This window comes from Hemiscyllium ocellatum, chromosome 9 (assembly GCF_020745735.1).
Source record: "Hemiscyllium ocellatum isolate sHemOce1 chromosome 9, sHemOce1.pat.X.cur, whole genome shotgun sequence".
In the NCBI taxonomy this organism is placed as follows: Eukaryota; Metazoa; Chordata; class Chondrichthyes; order Orectolobiformes; family Hemiscylliidae; genus Hemiscyllium; species Hemiscyllium ocellatum.
The window spans coordinates 95,252,683-95,273,259 of record NC_083409.1 but is presented as its reverse complement, the minus strand read 5'-3'; the positions used below and the strand labels follow the sequence as shown (position 1 = coordinate 95,273,259).

Sequence of the window (20,577 nt, the reverse complement as noted above, 5' to 3'; positions counted from 1 at the left end):
CAGCCAATTAAAAATGAAAAGCCAACTGAATTTAAATCTGACGGTTTTGACAATGTCATACCAATGTTATTGGAAGGAAATTGATATGTCATCCATGGTATATAAGCAGAGAGTTTTTCAAAATCGGTGTGAGAGCCAACTGTCATCTGAAATGAGTACAAACCCGCTTTCTGAGAAATAAATAAAAACTTAGCTCTCACACAAAATAACTAAGCTCTCGAAAAAAAATCAGCAGAATAGATACCGCAACACTTCTAGCTAAGAGTTTTCACAGAAGAAATTACAGCAGGATCAGCAGAAGAAAGACATTTGTGACTTGAGATCAGCAGAAGAAAGGCTGGAGAGACAGCAGAGAAGACAAAGCATTCTGGAAGACACATTCTACGTCAACTTTCAGAGACTAAGTTTTAATTTATTGTTTTCTTATTACTTGGATTTATATAAGTAGGATCTTTGTTTATTGGAACACATACTTTAGTACTATAATTTAGTACAGTTACAAACTAATTAGTAGTTAGGGGGGAATTGTTTGGATTGTTAGTAAGTCTGTTAATTTGTTCATGGTTAAATAAATAAATTGCTACTTGTTACTTATAAAGTGAGTATCAAGGATTCCATTCATTTAACCACGTTTAACAGATTGTGAGGAGCAAGGTGAGCTCCTCTGGGTGCTTTGGGTTTAATTATTAGAAGGGAACCTCTGCTCCCGTCATAACAGATTGGGGTTGGGGTTTCAGTCTACTTAGCAGAGGGGTTCAACCATTTCTCCTCCGTAACAAGAGGAAGGAGATGGATAGATAGGAATGAATAGAAAGGAAAGTGGATTTATATTCAATCACCATCTTTAACAAAACGGAACCTTCTAAGGTCCTTCACAGAAGCATTGTAAAGCGATATATAACACCTCAAAGGAGATTACAGAGGAGGTATACTCAAATCGTATGGGAAAGGAACACTGCATGGAGAGAAAGAGCAAAAACTGAAGATGTGCACCTTGGAGCAGAAACATTGAAGGAAGATTTGGCAAATTTTCACAATCAACAATATTGATCAAGCACAGCTGTTTCCAGTGGCACAACAGCGGGTAAACAAGAGATAACAGCTAGTATTTAACAAATCACATTTAAAACATTCATATGACGTGCCTTGTTAAAATAAACAGTGACCTTCATAAAAGATTTTAGGATAGATGATGAAACATTTGGCCAAAGAAGTCATTTTAAAGACAGTTTTCCAGAGGAAAGTGAGGTAGAGACCTAAGAGGTTCAGGGAAGGAATTCTTAACTGCGAGTCATTCAATTTAGGTCAGTCTACATATGATGGCTGAGCGAAAAATGGTGCAAGTTAGAACAGAGACAGAACTTTAGATAGTGTCAGGTTTATGGAGGGTAGAATGCAGGTTGCTGGCACATATATATATGTACAGTAAAGTCTAGGTAATAAAGGAATTGAGGAATGATTCAGCATTAGATGAGCGAGGAAGGGTTGGAGACCAGTGACACTACAGAGGTGTCTGCTCTGATGGCAGCTGACATTGGTGCATGTGCAGAACGGCGCGGAGACTTTGGCACTGACATCAGCGCATGCACAGAACGAAGCAACTAAAATGATCACCACTGGAATCGCATTATTGCGAACACTGGCAAGCCTTCTTGAAAATACTGTTCCCCAATTACATTAATGATGGCATGATATGTTACTGGAAGCTTGTCAGGGAATCAAATATGACATCAAAGGTTGCAAACAGTTAGGTTTCTCCTCAATTTTCAGGGAGAGGTGTCGATATCTAAAAAGCAGAGTTTGTGGTGGAGGCCAAAGACAATTAGAAAGTTTGAGGCTATGATTAGTTGGATGAAATATCTGCGGTAGTACTAAATTGTTTCACAATTTAGAGACACTGAAAAGGTCAAGAGTAAATGGCAAGGTAGAATTGGTGATGATGTATATGTGGATACAGGTAGTTCCCCTATAACTCTGTAGTTGTGTTTTAGCAAAACCTCACTTAATAGAAATAATGGGATCTCTGGGAAAATTCGGGATCTATGGGGTAGACCAGCAAAAAGTAACACCCAGGATTACTCAAAAGTCACCCAAAAGCCTGACACAAAGCATAGCACAGCCTGAATGAAGGTTTAAAATCATATTTATTAACAAAACAAAAAGTAAATGTAATACATTACATTGAAAAAGTATTGTTAACGCAGAGACAGAGGGTCATCATCATCATCATCTTCACGTGCAGTTGTGGTTGGAGAAGTGGATGGCTGTGGTTGACTGTTTAGATTGCATGATATGCAGGTACAAGAACAAGTCAGAAAGGCAAATGGTCTGTAGAAGAGGAATGCAGTCCTGCAGAAGTATACAGGGCTTATTCAGGAATTATATAAGAATATTCTTGTCTTAGAGGGAGTGCGATGAACATTTATTAGTTTAATTTTTGAGATCAAGCGGTTCAATGTATAGGACTGGACCTCTCATATGCTCTGATGGCAGGTGACATCGGCGCATGTGCAGAAAGGCGATAGACTTTGGCCCCGACATTAGCACATGCACAGAATGAAGCAAGTAAAATGATCGTCGCTGGAATCACGCTATTGCGAACACAGGCCAGCGTTCTCAAAAATACCGTTCCACAATTCTTCAGTGACATTATAGCCAAATTGCACTGTAAAACGTGCTTTGAGAACTATCAACACTGATCTTTTACTTTTGAATGTTGTGATTGAGGGTCAGCATGGAAATGAGAAAAAGGGCCTAGAGAGAGATTTCACAAGAGCAGGAGCAGAATCCATTGAAGGTGATTCATTGGCAATGGAACTAAGTCAGCACAGCGTCATCTGTCTGGACAAGTTAAGCAACAACCTGACATTGTCTGTTAAATATGATTCTATGAGTCTGACTATGTCCTAGATAATATCATCACAGTTCTTATGCCACTGGTAGGAAAGATGCAGCAGAGGTGATGACATGGTGGTATACAGTGGGAGGGTGTTGCCTTGGAAGCCCTCAACATTGTGCAACCAATGAAATCTTATGGCATCAGGTCAAAGATGGGTAAGGAAACCTCCTTCTTATTATCACGTAGAAGCTACTCATCCCATCAATCAAATGAAATCAAATACCACTCAGAGAAAGCACTGATGGTGGCAAGGACACCTAGTATACTCTGAGTGGGCAACAACAGCATTACTGTTAACCAAGCTGGTCAGGTTCTAAAAAGGACATTGTTGCTAGTCTGAGACTACATTAGATGGTTTAAGAAACCAAGTAGAAGGAAAAATACAGTACACCTCAGCCTCACTAAATTTCCTGCAACACATGGCCCTGGTCCATAATAATTTAGACATCATATATTCGGTCCCCCTATCCAAGAAAATGACAGATTTTACAGTTGAAGCCACAACACAGTGAACAACTTACCCAGATTTAGCCGTTTTTCCAACCAGGCTAAAATATCTTTGGTATACTTTGACCAAGTTTTGGCATACATCAGAGCTGACTCTATCCCACTGTCATTTTTAAGTAACATGTTGTCAACCTCCTCTGCTCGAAGAGCTCCTGAAAACAGGAAATGAAACATTAAAGAATGAGAGATGAACCAAATTTTCCAAGGTATTGACGACAACACATGAAGTAATTTCTCCTGATCTCCCCTATTTCTACTGGTTTTGGAGTTGTGTAGGTACTGAATAGTGATAAAATTAGGGCTGGACTTTTTTTCTGGACTGAAATTAGCAAACTTTTAAACACCAAAAGATAATAGGAGTTTGGAACTCACTTAGAGTTATACAGGTGTACAGCACAGTATCACAAAGCTAGTCCCTTTTTTTCTAACAGCTATTCCTTGGCTCAAGGAGACTCTGTCCTTGATTTCTTCCAGCGGGGCAATAAACCAAGCTCGGCGCTGATCAGTCTGGTTTGGTACAAAGATGAAATGGATTTTGAGAGGCTTTTTGTCTATATGTAAACAGATGAGACTTCAGGCCAAAGTGGTCATGTTTTAGAAGTGACCTGTATAAAGAGGGGGGAGCGGTCAGCTCTCCAGCTGAGCTGAGCTGAGCAGAGCAGTTTTAGTTTGGTCTTGAACTAGGAAGTTCAACAGGGAGCGGTGTAGAAACTCTCTCTTTTCTGCTCTTCAACTTCAACCTGTAAGCATGTATTCCATTTATGCTGATTTTTAAAGGGAGTTTGCTTATTGAGACTGTTGTGTATGTTCGGAACAGTATAATCAAGTCTAATTAGAACAGTTGAGTTCTGTAAGGGTTCTTTAATCTGTTCTCTGAGTTTCATTGTATAACTTTATGAATACATTTCAGTCTGTTTTAAAATCTAGTAGTCAATCTAACTATCTTACTTTGGGTAATTTTCACTCTCCACTTATCGAATCAAATTGCAAAGTTATGGTCTGGGGCTGCCTGCTTAAGAATGTTTTGAGTGGTCTGTTCTAATCCATAACAACAGAAACAAATCCTTCGGTCTAACTCGTCCATGCAGACCAGATATCCCAACCCAATCTAGTCCCACCTGCCAGCACTGGGCCCATATCCCTCCAAACCCTTCCTATTCATATACCCATCCAGATGCCTTTCAAATGCTGCAATTGTACTAGCCTCCACCACTTCCTCTGGCAACCCATTCCACACATGCACCACTCTCTGCATGAAAAAGTTGCCCCTAAGGTTCCCTTTTATATCTTTCCCCTCTCACCCTAAACTTATGCCCTCTAGTTCTGGACTCCTCCACCCCAGGGAAGAGACCATGTCTATTTACACTATCCATGCCCCTCTTGACTTTATAAACTTCTATAAGTTCACCGCTCAGCCTCCGACACTCCAGGGAAAACAGCCCTAGCCTATTCAACCTCTCCTTATAGCTCAAATCCTCCAACCCTGGCAAGTTTAAGTTTAAATCAGATCAGTTTTCCAAATAGAGGAACTAAGGATATAGATCAAAGGTGGGAATTCTGAGTTACACTGTAGATCAATTCTGTTCTTGTTTAGTGACAGAATGGGTTTAAGGGGCAAAGCAGCCTACTTCTGTTCCTATGCATCAGCAACAAGCTACAGATTATGGACTAAATAAATAGTCACTATGACCACAAAATATACTTTAGTGTAAGTTGAAAATAATGTCATTCCACTTCAAAGACAATGGAGTAAATTACTTGCAAAATAAATCAGTGGTGGTGTAAATATTTTAGTCATGGCTATTATCATTTAAATATCATATAACTATAGAAAGTAAAATTCCTAGATGGTAGTCATTTCCCTTACATAAAGTCTGCACACAACACAGACTAATTGCGCAACATATAAAAATAAAGCTACACTTCTTTAAAGTATCTATTGCATCAATTGCAAAATTGGTTCCAAACATTATACACTCCATTGCTTTTTCTACCAAAGATGCATTATTTGTTACTTTCGTCAAATTTATTTAGTCAAGTCAAATTTGTTTATGGTTAAGTAATCAATTAGGGCGGCACGGTGGCACAGTGGTTAGCACTGCTGCCTCACAGCACCAGCGACCCGGGTTCAATTCCCGACTCAGGCGACTGACTGTGTGGAGTTTGCACGTTCTCCCCGTGTCTGCGTGGGTTTCCTCCGGGTGCTCCGGTTTCCTCCCACAGTCCAAAGATGTGCGAGTCAGGTGAATTGGCCATGCTAAATTGCCCGTAGTGTTAGGTAAGGGGTAAATGTAGGGGTATGGGTGGGTTGCGCTTCGGCGGGTCGGTGTGGACTTGTTGGGCCGAAGGGCCTGTTTCCACACTGTAAGTAATCTAATCTAGGGTATTACAGAATTGAATAATGGCTGGTACTTAATGGCAGGAGGAGGAAAACATTTGGATATATGATCAGCATGCTGGGTGGCTAAACACCATTGAACTAATAATGTAGATTAGTCATTGAGATTTTTAAGAAAGGACTGGAATTTATATACCTTTCACAATTTAAGAAATTTCCTCACAGTCAGTGATGTACTTTTATGAAGTGTAATTGCTTTTAGTGTGGGAAATATGTCTTATTTGTGCACAAAGTTACACAAATAAATGACCAATTATTCTGTTCCAATGATGTTGCTAGATATAATTGAAATGCTATGATACTGATTTGTAACATTAAGCTCCATATCCCCTCCACCTCCCCCAAGAATAGATGCACATGATTCCTTGGTGCTTGCTTAAAAAATCCCTCAGTATCTCAACCTTATGACTCAGGTGAGTGCAACCACAGAAGCAATGCTAAATTCTAAATTTCAAACATTACACACGTTGATTTATTTCATAACAAATAATTTGTAACCTGCAGTGCATAATTTCTATTTCAGTATTTTTGCACACCTACATGGAACTACCCACTTGGAGTCAAACAGCATGGAAACAGACTCTTTGGTCCATCTAGTCCCTGCCAACAATGTTCCCAAAAACTAGCCCTGATTGCCTGCATTTGGCCTATATCCCTCCAAACATTTTCTATTCACGTACTTATCCAAATGGTTTTTAAATGCTGTAACTGTTCCTGCATCCACCGCTTCCTCGGAGTTCATTCCACGCACAAACCACTCTGTGTAAAAACACTGCTGCTCATGCCCTTATTAAATCTTTCTCCTCTCACCTGAAAAACATGCTCCCTAATTTTGAACTCCTCACCCTAGGGAAAAGCCCTTGACTAATCACCGTATTGTTGCCCCTCATGGTTTTATAAACCTCTAAGGTCACCCCTCAACTTCCTATGCTCCAGTGAAAAAAGTCCTGGCCTATCTAGCTTCTCTCTATAATTCAAACCCTCCATTCCAGGCAACATCCTTTAAATCCTTTCTGAACCCTCTCCAATTTAATATCCTTCCTATAGAAGGGCAACCAGCACTGCACATAGAAGAGGCTTCATCAACTTCGTGGACAACCTCAACATAATGTCTTAACTCCTACACTCAAAAGGTCTGAGCAATGAAGGTAAATGTGTTAAGCACCTTAACCACCCAGTTTACCTTCAAAAAAATTATGGACCAGAACTACTAGGTCTCTCTGTTCTACAATGCTACCCATGGTTCTACCATTAATTGTACAAGAGCTGCCTTGTTTGTTTTACCAAAATGTAATACCTCGCATTTATCCAAACTAAACTCCATCGGCCACTCCTCAGCCCCTTGACCCAATTGATCATGATCAATTTGCAATCTTAGATAACTTTCTTCACTGTCCAGCAAACCACCAATTTTGGTGTCACCTGCAAACTTACTAATCATGCTTCGTATATTCTCATCCAAATCATTTATATAAATGACAAACAAAAATGGACCCAGAACTGATCCCTGTGGAGCACGACTGGTCACAGGCATCCAGTCTGAAAAACAATCCTCTACCAGCACTCTGCTTCCTACTGTCAAACCCATTTTGTATCCAATTGGAAAACTCACCCTGAATCTCATGTGATCTAACTTTACTGATTAGTCGATCACGTGGAACCTTGTCAAAGGCTTTACTAAGATCCATGTAAACAACATCTATTGCTCTGCCCTCATCAATCTTTTGGCTACTTCCTTAAAAAACACAATCAAGTTTGTGTGATACGATTACCCTCACAAAAACCACGCCAACTATCCCGAGCCAGTTTTTGCCTCTCCAAATACGTATAAATCCTACCTTTCAGAATCACCTCCAATAACTTACCCACAACTCGTGCCATGCTCACAGCTCTACAGTTTCTATGCTTCTCCTTACAGCCTTTACTTGATATATAAACTGAACATTATTTCCAAATGATTATGTAAAGGGTATGAAATGATGTATCAAAGTAACACATCACTATGAAAATAATTTAACATGTCAATGAAATAATTTAGCAGCCTCAAAGCAACTGACCAGAATTGAAAAATATTCTATTGTTTTTAAACTTCAAGTTGAAATCACTAATGGGCCCACAATTCCCTACTGCCAGCGTGGTATTAAGGCACATGAAGTTAATGTCTGAATAACTTCTCTGACATTTGTTTTTGAATTACTATGGTACATTAATGCAATTCGTTTTCAAAAGACAATAATATATACCATGTTTTTAAATAATCGATCAGAAATATGGACTCTAAGAAAACTGATACAGGTGGACAGTAAACAAATTAATCCTTGGACCAGATAACAAACTGTCCACATCTAGAATGGTTTGAAAAAACGTTATTTAGACCAAGTGTTGCCCAGCTTTTAACTGTAAATACAACACCCAGCAAGAAGAGCATATTTGACATACTTCTAACTAAACCACCAAAATCAAAAAGCAAAATGGACTCACCCAAATATTGCTCCAATTGGTTTGGTTCACATATTCAGGATTAGTTTACTTAAGAGTCATCTAGGCTGCAGATGAACTTGGAGTGGGAGGGTAAAGATCCAGTGGTTGTGGTGCACATAGGTACCAACGACAGATAAAACTAGGGCAGAGGCTCTGCTAATAGAGTATGAACAACTAGGAACTAAATTAAAAAGCAGAACCAAGAAGGTAATCGTCTCTGGATTACTAACTGAGCCACAAGCTAACTGGAACAGGGTCAATAAGATTAAGCATGTAAATGTGTGGCTCAAAGATTGATGTAGGAGAAACGGGTTCGAATTGACGGGACACTGGCACCAGCACTGGAGAAAAAGGCATCTGTTCCATGCTGGGACCAGGGTCCTAGCGACTTACATAACCAGGGCTGTAGACAGGGCTTTAAACAAAATTTGGTGTGGTTTCAGTCATAAGGGGAAATTAGAAAATCCAAATTAAAAGAGGAGGTAAGATTGCAGAATTCAGGAGAGGTTATAAAATCTCCAGCACAAACACAAACAGGACAGAATATTTGGAAAGGGTTAGCAATCAAATTTCAAGTACACTGGACAAACGAATGACAATGACAAGAGTGACGGTAAATACAGGACCGAAGATATTATACATGAACGTAGACAGTATAAGGGATAAGGTAAATGAGATTGTGGAGCAAATCGAAATTGGCAGGTCTGATGTGGTGGGCATCATGGACATGTGGCTGCAATTGGATTGGGATTCAGAGTTTAATATTCAAGGATATACATCCTATTGAAAAGATAGGCAGGTTGGCAGAGGGAGTGGGACTGGCCTATTATTAAGAAATGAAATGAAATCAATAGTAAGAAATGAAGTAGGGTCAGATGATGTAGAATCTGTGTGGGTAGAGTTGAGGGACTGCAAAAGTTAAAATAAAGCACAGTTGGAGTCATGTAGAGGCTTACAAACTGTAGTCAGGAGCTGAGTCGCAAGATACACCAGGAGATAAAAAAAATGTATAGGAAAGGCAAAGTTAGAGGGATCATGGGGGATTTCAATTTGCAGGTGGACTGGGAAAATCAGGTTGGTAGTGGTTCACAAGAAAAGGAATTTGTGGAATGTCTATGAGGTGTCTTTTTGGAGCAGCTTTTTATGGAGCCCACAAGGAAACAGGCAATGCTGGATTTAGTGTTGCACAACGAGGCAGACGATAAGGTGAAGGTGATGGAACCCTTAGGAAGCAGTGATCATATGATTGAATTTACTTTGCAATTTGAGAGAGAGAAGATAGAATCAGAATTAATGGTATTTCAGCTAAATAAAGGCAACTATTAAGGCATGAGGGAGAAGCTGGGTAGAACTGACTGGGCAAGGGGAACAGCAGGAAAGACTGTGGAACAGCAACTGCAGTAGTTTCTGAGAGTAATTCAGGAGACACGGCAGAGATTCAGCCCGAGGAAAAACAAGCATAGAACAGGAGGATAAGACAACTATGGCTAACAAGGGAAGTCAGGGATTTCATAAAAGCAAAAGAGAAAGCATTTAACGGAGCGAAGAACTGTGGAAACCAGAGGACTGCGAAGCTTACAAAGACCAACAGAGGGCAACAAAAAAAAAGGAGGGAGAAGATTAAATATGAGTGTAAGCCAGCCAGTAATATAAAAGGAAGACTGTAAGAGTTTCTTTACATACATAAAGGGCAAAAGAGAAGCAAAAGTGGACATTGGGTTGCTGGAAAATGACGCTGGAGTGATAGTAGTGGGGAACAAAGCAATGGCTGAGGAACTGAGAATTACTTCATGTCAGTCTTCACAATGGAAGACATGAGTAATTTCCTAAAAATTCAAGAGAGTGATGGGGCAGAGCTGAATATGGTGGCCATCACCAAGGAGAAGATACTAGAAAAACCAAATGGCCTGAAGTTGGAAAAATGACCTGGACCAGATGAACTATACCCCAGAGTTCTAAGGGAGATAGGTGAAGAGGTAGTGGTGGCATTAGTGGTAATCTTTCAGGAATATCTAGAAACAGGAAGGGTCTCAGATGACTGGAAAATCGCTAATATAACAGCCCTGTTTAAAAAGGCAGTAAGGCAGAAGACGGAAAATTACAGATCAATTAGCTCAGTTGTGGGAAAGATTCTGGAATCCACTGTGAAGGATGAGATTTTTGAATACTTGGAAGTGTATGGTAAAATAGGGCAGAGTCAGCATGGTTTCATCAAGGGCAGGTCATACCTGACAAATCTGCTGGAATTCTTTGAGGACGTAACAAGCAGATTAGATCAAAGAAAGCCAATGGATGTTTTCTACTTGGACTTCAAGCAGGCCTTTGACGAGGTACCACTCGGGAGGCTATTGAGTAAGATAAGAGGCCATGGTATAGAGGCAAGATGCTAGCATGGATTCTGCTCGGCGAGCAGAACCACAACAGAAGCTTGGCTGTCTGGCAGAAAGCAGAGAGTGGGGATAAAATGGTCCTTCTCAGGTTGGCAGCTGGTGACAAGTGATGTTCCACAAGGCTTAGTGTTGGGACCACAACTTTTCACTTTATACATTAACAATCTAGATGAAGGAACTGAGGGGATTCTGGCCATGTTTGCAGATGATACAAAGATAGGAAGATGGACAGGTAGTACTGATGAAGCAGGAAGGCTGCAGAAGGGGAGTGACAGGTTAGGAGAGTGGGCAAAAAAGTGGCAGATGGAGCATAATGTGTGAAAGTGTGAGGTCATGTACCTTGGTAGAAAGGATAGAGACATGGACTATTTTCGAAATGCAGAGAAAATTCAGAAAACTGAAGTGCAAAGAGACTTGGGAGTTCAGTCCAGGATTCTGTCAAGGTAAACTTGCAGATTGAGTCAGTAGTTTGGAAGGCAAATGCAATGATGGTATTTATTTTGAGAGGATTTGAATATAATAGCAGACATGTACTTCTGAGGCTCTTTCAGGCTCTGATCAGGCCACATTTGGAGTGTTGATCAGGATTGAACAGCTTCACATAGGAGGAACGTTTGAGGACTCTGGGTCTGTACTTGATGGAGAGGGACTCACCCTCACCTCCTTCCACTTAGCGTATTCCCAGCGCTCCTCCCCCAAATTCCCTTCATTTAAGCCCGCTTGGCACACCAGCCTTATTCCTGAAGAAGGGCTTATGCCCGAAACGTCGATTCTCCTGCTCCTCCGATGCTGCCTGGCCTGCTGTGTTTTTCCAGCACCACTCTTTTGAACTCTGTACTTGATGGAGTTTAGAAGGATTGGGGAGGGGGGTCTAATTGAAACTTACAGAATGCTGAATGGTCTGGACAGAGTGGATGTTGGGAAGATTTTTCCATTGGTAGGAGAGACTGGGACCTGAGGGCACAGCCTTAGAGTAAAGTGAAGACCTTTTACAATGGAGATAAGGAGAAACTTCTTCAGCTAGAGAGTGGTGATTCTATGGTATTCACTACCATAGAAGGCTGGGGAGGCCAGGTCATTGAGTATATTTAAGATGGAGATGGATTGGTTTTTGATTGTAGAGGGGACCAAGAGTTGTGGGGAGAAAGCGGGAGAATGGGGTTGAGAAACATATCAGCCATGCTTGAATAGCAGAGCAGACTCAATTGGCTAAATGGCCTAATTTCTGCTCCTATGTTTTACAGTCTAAGAGTTGTAGTATCGCAAAATTTGTAAGATTTGTAAAGTTTATTAGTACCTTGTAAGTCATCTTTTTCATGAATTGATCCTCGAGATCCCATGGACAGGTTTTCATAAGACTAAAATTAAAAAGAAAACTCATTAATTTTACAATGGGTAAGATATTTATTCAGGAGTACTACATATTTGAACTGTGAAATTCCATATAATCAGAATCACGTCAGCCAGGAACTTTTAAATTGTTTGTTTGCACTTAATGAGCTGCAGCTCATTAAACATAAGTGTTTTTTTAAAAAACTTCTAATAGCTATGTGACAGAAAAGAGATGAAATGTAAAATTAAACCTAATTGTTGCAAGAGAGATACACAGAATGGACATGGCTGATCCTAATAAATGCTCAGGCTGGGATTGTATGCTCAGTATTCATGACATACATAAAGGCATCTTCTGAGTTTAATCTTGCTGAAAACAATTACAGAAACTGACATATACATTCCATAATAGTGCAATAAACACAGTTAACATTTTCAATCATGCTCCAATGTTAATTGCCTAAAGCCAGAATTGTTCTCCTTTGAGTATGTCACCCTATTGCTGGAGTACAAGGAGAAACTGATTCCAGTGGCAGGTTACCATGGACACAGGTACAAAAGTTAATTGGTTCAGAAGCCAGACATGAGAGAATGTTTGTAATGCTCAATGAAAATTGGATAGATAATTGAAGGAGAAAAATATTGCAGAACGAAAATAAAGAAGTCAGACGAACTGAGTATGTCTTTCAAATAAAGACATGCAGGATCAAGTGGCCACCTTTAACATTTTAAGCTTCTATTATTCTATGAACATGTCACAGTACTACATAGTGTAATTCTTCTGTGAACTTACACGGCTTCGTCCATTCAATGGAAGTCCCATAGATGACCCATAGTCTATGTCTCCCATGAGGAAGTCTGAAATGCTACAAGGCAAATTGTTTGATTAAAATATTTACATATTTAGCTCCATGCTTAATACTTCTTTCAACTGACGTGCAAATTCTTTCGTTTCTTCTGAAAAACTCAATTTATGCAACTATATAATACATCTTGCTATATAGTACACCAATGCATGTGACTCAAAACTTCCACAGTCCTTTATATTTTTATGTAGCACTCTTACAACATCTATATTTCTTCTGTGTCTTTAGCTAAACTATTCAGCATTAGTGCTATTTTCAAATGCATAAGGTGAAGCAAGAGTAACTACCCTTGACATAGAGTGTGGCACCTAGGTGCCCGAGGAAAACTGAAATCAGGAGGGAAGCACACCACAGTCACTGCAGCAGGAGTTCTTCAGAAATATGCTAGAGGCCCAGCCAACCTCAAATGTCTCTGAGGCATACAGATTCTTGATAAGCAAGGGATAAAAGATTATCAGGATTGATGGGAATGTGGAGTAACCTTGAGTTATAATCTTACTGAATAGCAGAGCAGGCTCAAAGGGCTAAGTGGCTTATTCCTCCTCTTAACTCACATGCTCAACAATTACATTCATCCCCATTAAGGTCAGAAATATGGATTTTTTGTGATAGTTGTACAATCTTTAGTATCATGTATGACTCTTCAAATGCTGAGCTAGTCCATCCGTATAAAATACATGACAACCTTCTGTCTTGACTAGCAATCATGCTGCACAAATGTTTGTTCATGGTCATGTCCAGCAAGACTCTGCTTTCCTTTTGATATTCAACAGCAATATAATGGGTGAATTCCCCATTGAAAACCAATGTTCTGGGATTACCACTGATCAGAAACATCAGAATTAGGATTCTGAATAGGCTATTCGATCTATGTACCCTGCTCCGCCATTCAAAAGCTCATCGGACTGCAGCCTCAACTCCACATTCCTGCCTACTGTGATAACCATAGATTCTTGATAAACAAACATCAAACACTGCAAAAAAATCTTAACAATCCTAAACCTAATTTCTCCAATACACAAAACATAGGAGCTAAAGGAGGCCCTTTTGCCTCATGAGTCTGCTCTATCAATCAGATTGTGCATGGTCCCATATTCCTCAACTCTAGTTTCCCACTGTATCCCCATAGCCTTTGATACTCATACCATTTAAAAAATTCTTTCCATCTCTGCTCTGAATTTACTCAACACTAAGTCTCCACAGTAACAAATTCCACAGATTCACTACCCACAAAGCAAAATTCCTCATGTCAGTCTTAAATGGGTGACTCCTTTTTCTGAAATTATGCCCCTCTGTTTTAGACTTCCAAAAGAAGAAAACCTCTGCATCTACTCTATCAAACCTTAATATAGAATAGAGCACATATATATATATGCTCTCTATATATATCTTCACTCATTCTTCTAAACATCAATATGTACAAATTCAAACTATTCAACCTCTCCCCATAAGAAAATCCCTCCAAACCCAGAATCAATGAAGTGAACCTTTTTTGGATGGCCTCTAATGCCAGCATATCTTTCTTTAAAGAAAGGGAATCAAAACTATTCACAGTATTTTAGGCTTATGACAACTGCTTTTTTACAGTTTTTGCAAGACTCATGCATTTCATATTACATTTCCTTTCAAAAAGGCCAACAGATCATTTGTCTTCTGTTACCCTGAGAACTTGGATGATAGCCTTTTATGGTGCAGGCAGAGGACCCTCAAAATCATCTGTGCTGCAGCTTTCCGTAGCATTTCTGCACTTCATGTTATTCAGCTCCTCTATTCTTTTTGTCAAAGTGCAGAACCTCACATATTTCATTAAAGTTTTTGCCAACTTACAACCTACACATATATTCCTCTGGAGACATTCCAACCTATTTTTGTGTCATTTGCAAACTTCCTATTGGAAATTTACTTGCTGAGCTGGAAGGTTTGTTTTCAGATGTTTCGTCACCATACTAGGGAACATCATTAGTGAGCCTCCGGTGAAACGCTGGTGTTATGTCCTGCTTGCTAGTTATATGTTTTGGGCTCTTAAGGTGGATGATATCATTTTTGTTTTTTTTTCCTCAGAGGTTGATAAATGTGGTCCAAATTGACGTGTTTACTGATGGAGTTCCAGCTTAAATGCCAGGACTCTAGGAATTCCTATGTGTGCTTCTAATTAGTCTGTCTTCGGATGGATGTGTTGGCCCAGTTGAAGTGGTGTCCTTCTTCGTCTGTATGTAAGGATACTAGTGATAGTGGGTCATGACTTTTGGTGGCTGGTTGGTGTTCATGTATGCTGGTGGCTAGTTTTCTGCCTGTCTGTCCAATGTAGTGGTTGTTTCAGTCCTTGCATGGTATTTTGTGAATGACATTAGTTTTGCTGGCTGTTTGCATAGGGTCCTTTGTATAGGGTAATTAAACTAATGTAATTTACAAAATACCATGCAAGGATTGGTTTATCAAAGAATTCTTAGAAATTATATCTGCAGTTACTTCCTTTGTTATCCTAGAATGCATTCCATCAGGTCCAGGGGACCGATCAGACTCTAGCCCCATTAGTTTCCCTCGCACACTTTCTTTAGTTATTTGATTTGTTGCCTCTCTCACTTTGATCCTATATTATTTAGTATATTTTAAACGCTATTAATGTCTTTCACAATGAAGACTGATGCAAGACATTTAATCAACTCCTCATCCATTTCCTGATGCCCCTTAATTTTTTCCCAGCCTCATTCTCTGAGTACTTGCAGAACAGAGGTACTTGAAAATAAACAAAATGTGACAAGTACACAAAATATGCACTTTGAATCTAGTTCAATATCATATCAAGGGAAGGTGAACAACTGATAGATAAATTTTGGAAACATAAAGTAGCAAAATATTAAATGAACAAATGATGCTAAAACATTACACAAACTAAGGGGGAACAATGGCAGACTAGAGGTTACCTTTAGAAACAAATACATTTACAAAGCAGAATGCTTTTTGGTCAATAACTGGAAATTTTAAAAGTAGATTACTTATGTTCTGACCACTTTAACCACAGCTTTAAGCTAGCAGAGGATTTGTTTCTTGAAAATTTTTAAAATTTTCAGGAATAAACAGGATATTGTAAATCAACAACCTTAATGGGTAATTATAAATGTATACTTAAATCAAAATGAAACAGGATATTCTTGTCAAGAAAAAAGCCTTTCCTGTTGGAAGCTCATTGGCTTTATTATTCAAGATCGCAAATTGTGCTTTACATGGAAGACAGGATAGTCAATATTTTTAATTGATCTCACACTGAAGCTGATAAGTAGTACCTAAAAGCACTAGTAGCCCTAGAAAGAAAGTACACAAAAATATAACTTTTAACACTGAAACAGCAATTTCACCTGGTGATCATGTGTCATTCCCAAGTCAAAAACCCACTTATAAATACAATTTAAAATAATAAATATATAAATGCAGTTGCTGTAAGAATGTACTAGAAAAAAGTATCAAAGCCAGCTTTAATTTTACAGAGCAGAAAGCTCCAGTTACATTTTATAGCTGTGTTGAATTAACTCAAGATCTTAACCTCAGCAATTAGGCTACTACAACTGGCGATAAACAATACTTTAAAAAAATTAAATTGTCTTTGCATTCCTGTCTGGTAACCAATAACTAGCTGTTAAGTGCTCTCACATGCAGATGTTGGTTGTGAACAGGATGAGGCTTGGCTGTGGTAGTTGAACAGTCTGTTGAGATTCACAGAAGTTCATATTATATTTTGGGAAGTACCTGAAGGGCCGTTAATGTTGGTAGATCTACATCCTAGCAGGAATTATAATCAAGAGAAGAGAAAATTGATGATTTAAGTGAGATAAAAGAAGGCAGAACATACAACTGCCAAGCTGAGCAGTGAGATGAGAAAACTGATGAATAAGACGTTTTCAATGAATTAATTACTTTCCAAAACACAGAGTGAGTGCTTCAGACATAATGATAAAAGCTAAATTAATGCTGTTGATAATATTTACCCTAACATAATTGTAATTAGACATAAAAGCTACAGAAGGGAAATAAATCCTACATCAAAAGTTGTCTTACTTACACATTGCCAAATGTAAATGCCAAAGTGTCAATAGAAGCAAATACTTCACTAAAATGCTCTCTCTTGTCTTCATTTATTTCGTTGTAGTTTGCACCTGAAGAGAAATGTAGTTCATTACAGCAGTACAAGGTGGATATTAGCACTCACTCCATGAATATAAAAGGTTAAACAATCAACATTACTGTATTGAGCATACAGCATTTAAATAAAACACAAACATTTTTAGCTTTAAACCATTAAAAAATATCACATGTTTAAGATGTCTGTAAGTAACATAATCTAATATTTAACCACTAAGTGGATCATACCAACACAGTATAACAAAATCCATGGAAAAAATGCACCAAAACGTTTCCTTCATCCAAACACTAGTAAAATAATCTACGTGGACTTCTGTCATACTGAAATTATGACTACATTCTTGTCAAGGCACCAGTTTCCTGTGTCACTGAACATACTAATGGGTGAACAGTAATGTAAATAAGCATAAAAAGTATTCTTTAATTAACTTCCTTTTGAAGGGACTATAATGCAATCTTTATAGTACAATGTTAAAGAACAAAACAATGCTGCTTTCAGATTCTACAAACTGATTCAGAAAAAAAATCAATTATGGAGACTTCGATTCTCAAGAAGCTAGCTAGTTCTTCCCCTCTGCCAACCCACAAGAACAAACAAATTAAGAAATTTGGAATAAAACTCAACTAAGCCACTAATTACCTGAAAATCCAGCTTAATAAGCATAACCTCAAATTGCACGAGCAGCTAAACTGTTCAATGACATTTCGTTACTGTGCAATGACCCATAATAGTTATTACAGAACTGTGCTGGATCATAAAATCCTAATTTAGCACCTCACTGACAAATCTTAATACACAAACTGCACAGAATAAGTAAACTGGGTGACTTTATCCGGTTGCAGGAAGACTTCTGTTAAAAGTTTTTGCAGTTAGCACTTTGATCTCATCGAGTTTTGTTTTAAAGAAGCAAACTTCCTGCAATTTTTGTTCAGCTGTATGCAATCTAACTTAGGAAATATCTGAATAACACATGTGAAAAAAACATCAGTTTAAATTTTGGGGAAAATGGTAATTTGTGGTTAAATATTTTTGTCACATCTTTACAGCTGCCAAACATATTTAGCAAACAGACAAGACTTCCAGCAACTTCCTGCAAACTTTTCCACAACTTCCTGAGTAACAAAGAATCTTTAGCCAAATTCACAAACATAACCACACCCAACTTAAATATATTTACTGTTCACAAGATTACCAGTTGTCCACTGATTAAAGTTATCACTTCTATAACATCTTTCCTCAAATATGCTCTGTTCTAAGCCAGCTTTATATTGCTTTATTCCATTTTTTTCTGGTGTAAATAAAGCCTAGCATATTACCAATGCTTTTGGTAATGTAAAGTCTTTTACCTTATGCTGAAACGCTGGAGCGACTGGGCTTGTATACCCTTGAGTTTAGAAGACTGAGGTGGGATCAGATTGAGACATATAAGATTATTAAAGGATTGGACACTCTGGAGGCAGGAAACATGTTTCTGCTGTTGGGCGAGTGCTGAACCAGAGGACACAGCTTAAAAATACGGGGTAGACCATTTAGGATAGAGATGAGGAGAAACTTCTTCACCCACAGAGTAGTGGCTGTGTGGAATGCTATGCCCCAGAAGGCAGTGGAGGCCCGGTCTCTGGATTCATTTAAGAAAGAGTTGGATAGGGCTCTCAAGGATAATGGAATCAAGGGTTATGGAGATAAGGAAGAAACAGGATACTGATTAAGGACGATCAGCCATTGAATGATGGTGCAGGCTCGAAGGGCCAAATGGCCTACCCCTGCACCTATTGTCTATAAAACAAGCAGTACTCCTATGTGATTGAGAAATCACATCTTCTTTTTGAAATTCGCAAAGTACTTTGTTCAACGTTCCATACCTTTCTAATGCATTATATCTAAAATGTGTCATTTCATCAGCTTCACATCTCAATTTCAGACTTCTGATGTAACAGGCAAAATATTTGGCTGATTAGGGGTAGACTGCATGGTTTTGTGTGTGGAAAACTGTGTCTTGCTAACTTGACTTTTTTTGAAGAGGTGACAAGGAAGATGGTTGAAAGCAGAGTGGGAGACATTGGCTACTTGGATTTTAGCAAGGTGTTTGATGAGGTTCTGCATGCTAAACTGGTTTGTAAGGTTAGATCTCATGGGATCCAGGGAGAGCTGGATAAAAAATTGGCTTGTCGGTGGAGGCAGAAAATGGGGGTATCGGGTTGTTCAGACTGGCGGCCTGTGAGCAGTGATGTGCCACAAGGATTGGTGCTAAATCCACTTTTGTTCATCATTTATATGAGGACACTGCCCTGAGGAGCTCCTGCAGAGTTGCCCTGGGGCTGAGATAATTGACCTCCAACAACCACAACCATTTGCCTGTGTGCTAGGTATGTTTCCATCCCACCAGAGAGTCTGCCCCGATACTCAATTATTCCAGATATGCTTGGGCTCCTTGATGCCACACTCGGTCAGCCTTGATGTCGAGGGCTGTCACAGTCACCTCAACTCTGGAATTCAACTCTTTTGCACATGTTTGAACCAAAGCTGTAATGAGGTCATAAGCTGAGTGGGCCTAGTGGAACCCAAACTGAGTACTGCTAAGCACATTACTGCTGAACAGGTGGATGCTTGACAGCACTGTTGATGACACCTTCAATTCCTTTACTGATGATTGAGAGTAAACTGATGGGGTAGTAATTTGCTTGGTTGGATTCGTCCTGTTTTTATATACAGAACATACCTGGACAGTTTTCCACATTGTCAGGTAGATACCAGTATTGTAACTGTGCTGGAAGAGCTTGGCTTGGGCAGTGGCAAGTCCTGGAGAATAGAAATCTTCAGTATTATTACTGGAATGTTGTCAGGACCCAAAGCCTTTACAGTATCCAGTGTCTCCAATAGTTTCTTGATATCATGTGGAGTGAATCAAATCAAATTGAAGATTGGTAACTGTAATGCTGATGACCACTGCAGGACCATCCACTTGGCACTTCTGACTGAAGACTGCTGCGAATGTTTCAGCCTTATCTTTTACATGGGTGCTATGTTCTTCCATCACTGAAAATAGGGATATTTGTTGAGCCTTCTCCAGTGAGTTTTTTTTTAATATTGTCCATCACAATTCACAACTGAATGTAGCAGGACTGAAAATCTTAGATCTAACTTTTTAGTTGAGGGATCACTTAGCTTTGTCTAGCAATTGCTGCTTGTACTATTTGGCAAGTAGTCCTTCATCCTGGCAGATAGCTTCATCAAGTTAACATCTCATTTTTAGACATGCTTGGTACTGCTCCTGGCATACCCTCTTGCACTGGCCAGTGAACCAAAGTGGATTCCCTGGCTGAACAGTAACGATATGGTGGGGGATATGTGGGCCCATGAGGTTACAGATTGTATCGGAGTACAGTTCTGCTGCTGTTGATGGCCTCTTGGAAGCCCAGTCTTGAGTTGCTAGATCTGTTTGAAGTCTGTCCCATTTAGCACAGTGATAATGCCACACAACACAATGGACAGTATTCTCATTGCAAAGGCAGAACTTCATCTCCATGAGGACTGTATGGTGATCTCTCTTACCAATACTGTCATGG

General features: G+C 39.2%; 1 protein-coding gene across 2 annotated transcripts in view; it reads right to left on the bottom strand.

The window, feature by feature from the left end:
- LOC132819165 (rho GTPase-activating protein 29-like) overlaps positions 1 to 20,577 on the bottom strand; it is a 123,301-nt gene that overhangs the window by 45,255 nt on the left and 57,469 nt on the right. Inside the window, exons 1-5 of one of the 2 annotated variants that reach the window (XM_060830580.1) lie at positions 17,651 to 17,707; positions 16,931 to 17,024; positions 12,801 to 12,873; positions 11,973 to 12,033; positions 3,421 to 3,558 (exon numbers count right to left, since the gene is read on the bottom strand). In XM_060830580.1, the coding sequence (XP_060686563.1) occupies positions 3,421 to 3,558; positions 11,973 to 12,033; positions 12,801 to 12,857 (256 nt within the window). In that variant the 5' untranslated portion in view covers positions 12,858 to 12,873; positions 16,931 to 17,024; positions 17,651 to 17,707. Of the gene's footprint in view, positions 1 to 3,420; positions 3,559 to 11,972; positions 12,034 to 12,800; positions 12,874 to 16,930; positions 17,025 to 17,650; positions 17,708 to 20,577 lie in introns of those variants that run through there. The other variant, XM_060830579.1, reaches the window with a different exon arrangement.